This window comes from Penaeus monodon, chromosome 22 (genome assembly GCF_015228065.2).
Source record: "Penaeus monodon isolate SGIC_2016 chromosome 22, NSTDA_Pmon_1, whole genome shotgun sequence".
NCBI classification, from domain to species: Eukaryota; Metazoa; Arthropoda; class Malacostraca; order Decapoda; family Penaeidae; genus Penaeus; species Penaeus monodon.
The window spans coordinates 25962025-25965524 of NC_051407.1; the positions used below are offsets into that span (position 1 = coordinate 25962025).

At 52.3% G+C, this 3500-nt stretch overlaps 2 protein-coding genes across 2 annotated transcripts; both read left to right on the forward strand.

The window, feature by feature from the left end:
* Positions 1–182: 182 nt before the first annotated feature.
* On the forward strand, positions 183–2235 carry LOC119587381 (uncharacterized PE-PGRS family protein PE_PGRS54-like). The gene is made up of 3 exons (XM_037936125.1): positions 183–285; positions 433–766; positions 926–2235. Exons 1-3 carry the CDS (start codon positions 183–185, stop codon positions 2148–2150), a joined length of 1662 nt encoding a protein of 553 aa, XP_037792053.1. The 3' UTR covers positions 2151–2235.
* Positions 2236–2475: 240 nt separating this feature from the next.
* On the forward strand, positions 2476–3479 carry LOC119587049. Its single transcript, XM_037935797.1, has 2 exons — positions 2476–2520; positions 2554–3479. Exon 2 carries the CDS (start codon positions 2675–2677, stop codon positions 3269–3271), a length of 597 nt encoding a protein of 198 aa, XP_037791725.1. The 5' UTR covers positions 2476–2520; positions 2554–2674; the 3' UTR covers positions 3272–3479.
* Positions 3480–3500: the final 21 nt, after the last annotated feature.

A 3500-nucleotide genomic window follows, 5' to 3' on the forward strand; every position in this document is an offset into this window, starting at 1 on the left:
TTAAATCATATAACCTGTGCCCATGCAAACGAAATGCTCCCGTTACCCACCAATAACCCGTTTCCCCCCCTCCGCCGTGGCAAAAACCCCAGTATGGTAACGCGCGCGTGGAGGCTCAAGCTCGCGCAATTTTCACCGAACTGCGGCGGGAAGTCCGGTCTAGGGGAAGCGGCCCAGGTGGGATGAGATATTTAAAGGTCATCGCGGCGCTCGGCAGGCAGTGTACCTTCGTCTGTGTCCCCGTGCACTTCCCTTCGGCTGCTGAGGAGACCACTGTGTTCAGAAGTTAGTACATATGCAGGATTTATAATAGGAGGAAAAAGTAGTTGGTTTGTTTTTTGTAGTTTTGGGAGAAGCAGGTTGGTAGTTACTGGGTGTTGTTGTATGTTTGTATTTTAAGCTGTTATTATATAGCGTTATGTGTTTCTGCAGTGAGTGTGAAACTTGCGATGCTGGTCCTTGCGGGGGTGTGCTCTGCCCTCCCCGCTAAACTACCAGGGCACGTTGCAACTGGGTACGTCCCGCCAGGACATGCCGCACCAGGGCATGCCACAGAAGGACATACCGCACCAGGGCACGGCATCCCACCAGGGCATAACTTCTCCTTCCAGTCGAGCTCCTCCTCGTCCAGCTCTGGTTCGTCTTCGAGCCAGAACTCCTCCTCGTCCAGCTTTTCATCATCGTCTTCTGGGTTTAACTTCGACAGCTCTTCGTCCAACTCAGCGTCTTCTGCGTCAGATAGCTCCTCCTCGTCCTCATTCTCGGGGTATGTTGAACTATGCTGCACACACAAACAAGGTTTTATGTGTGTCCTTAACTAACACTTTGTCGTCATGAATACGACACCAAATATTTGAAAGTTTCTTGATGCTTGCTCGTTCTCCCCTTCCTCGTTGTGTAATTTGTTCCTCACTATCCTTTTTAGATCTGGATTTGGCAACTTCAACGGCGCAGGAGGATTCTTTGGCGCTGGAGGACTGCCCAAAGTTGAAGGAGTCTCCAGCCAAGGAGGCTTCCACGCCCTCAACAACTTCCTCAGTTCAAACGGATTGAACGGCTTGTCTGGGTTATTTGGCGGCAATAGAGGATCTGGCGGCCATGGCTCCTCCGCTGGATCGCAGGCATCATTCGCCGGGGCAGCAGCACACGCTGGATCATCTGTCGGCTCTCAGGCAGGCGGCCATGCAGGCAGCACGAGTGGTGCCCACACAGTAGTTGCATCGTCTGCTGGCACTCAAGGCTCAAATGTTGGCACTCAAGGATCAACGGGTGTGGCTCACGGATCTTCTAACTTCCAGTCTGGAACACAAGGCTCAAATTCTGGATCCCAAGAATCCTCTGCTGGTTTCCAGTTCGGCACTCATGGGTCAGCTGCCGCAACCCAAGGAGTTTCAGGATCAGCTGTTGGAGTCCAAGGGTCTGCCACTACTGGCCAGTCTCATGGAGTAGCTACTGGAGCAGAAGGATTTTCTGGTGAATCCCAGGTTGGAACCCAAGGCTATTCAGCTGGGTCTTCAATTCATTCCCAGTCAGGAGAGGCAGGCGCTCAGGGATCTTCTTCTAATACTCAATCTGGGACACAGGGCTCTACTGCCGGAGGATTTGGACTGTCTGCAGGAGTACAAGGCTCTGATGGAACTCAAGGACTGAATACTGGCAGCCAAAGCTCTGCTGGTGAAACCCAAACTGGAACCCAGGGGCTTTCCGGTGAATCCCAGTTTGGAACCCAAGGACATTCAGCCGGATCTTCCATCGATTTCCAGGCTGGCGCTGAGGGAGCAAGTGCTGTAACTCAGGGGTCTTCACTCGGTCTTCAGGGAACACAGGGATCAGCTTTTGGCATCCAAGGATCCTCTGCCGGGACTCAAGGATTCACTGGAACCCAACATTCCGCCACTGGTTTCCAGACAAATACACAAGGATCGAGTCTCGGAACCCAGGGATTTTCTGGTGAAGGCCAGGTCGGAACCCAGGGATTTTCTGGCGTATCCCAGGTTGGAACTCAAGGATATACTGGTGAAACCCAGCTCGGTATCCAGGGATTTTCTGGTGAAACCCAAGTCGGAACCCAGGGATTTTCTGGTGAACCCCGGTCGGAACCCAGGGATTTTCTGGTGAAGCCCAGGTCGGAACCCAGGGATTTTCGGTGAATCCCAGGTCGGAACCCAGGGCTTTTCCGGTGTAACCCAGGTGGGAACCCAAGTTGGAACCCAGGGATTTTCCGGTGAAACCCAGGTCGGATCCCAAGGATTTTCTGGCGTATCCCAGGTCGGAACCCAGGGATTTTCCGGTGAAACCCAGGTGGGAACTCACGGATATTCAGCCGGATCTTCGGTTAATTCCCAGTCTGGCACCGAGGAGGCAAGCGCTGCAACTGAGGGATCCTCATTCAACACTCATATTGGCGCAGAAGGCACAACTGCTGAGGCTCACGGATCATCCGCCGGAGCGCAGGCGTCTGCCACTGGTTTCCAGTCAAACGCAGAAGGGTCAACTGTTGGATTTTCCGGGGTATCCCAGGTTGGAGGCCAAGGATCTTCTGGAGTGGGCCAGTTTGGAGGCCAAGGATCTTCAGGAGTGGGCCAGGTTGGAGACCAAGGATTTTCTGGGGTATCCCAGTTTGGAGGCCAAGGATCTTCTGGAGTGGGCCAGGTTGGAGGCCAAGGATCATCTGATGTATCCCAGGTTGGAACCCAAGGCTATTCATCTGGATCTGCGTTTGATTTCCAGGCTGGCACTGGAGGAGCATCTGTTGCAACTCAAGGATCTTCGCTTAATACTCAATCTGGCACGCAAGGATCGCCGCTGGCATCCAGGGCTCTCCACCGGAATTCAGGGATCTCTTGAATTCCAGGCCGGCAGTCAGGGAGTAGATGTAGCGACTCACGAAGCTTCTATCGACTCATCCTCAGAAACCCAGGGGTCGTCGGGTGAATATCAGGAATCATTTGATGACACCCAAGACCTCTTCAGCGGTCTGCAAATCGGCTCCCAGGGATCAGACGGTGACTCCCACGCTTCTTTCGGCGCTGGAATTCAGACCACCAACTCTGGCACAACCGGGTTAAGTCAGGCCACGTCCGGAGCACAGGATTCCACTCTCGGTAAGGAAATCACTTTCCCTGAGCAAGTGTCTGGACCCGGCGTATCCTTCGAGGATTTCCAGCAGTCTTCCCTCGGGGCTCAGTTCCCCCTCGATGTCCAACAGGTCGCCGTTGGGTCATCCTTTGACGATCTATCGCAGAGTTATCTTCCACCTGGTGAACAGTGATTCGCTTCGGGCTTGTTTGTTTCTAGTCGTTCAGGTTTTGACATGAGAAAAGCTTGTGGGTGATGACCAGTATTAACCAGTGTTCCATGTACACTCGCTGGAATAAAGCGTGTTTTATGTTATCATGATATTAATATATAATTTCTCTTATGTTCGCTACTTTATAAGATGAAGTATGTTTGAACATTAAAATTTTCCCTTATTCATATTTTCTCTTTTACTATTCATC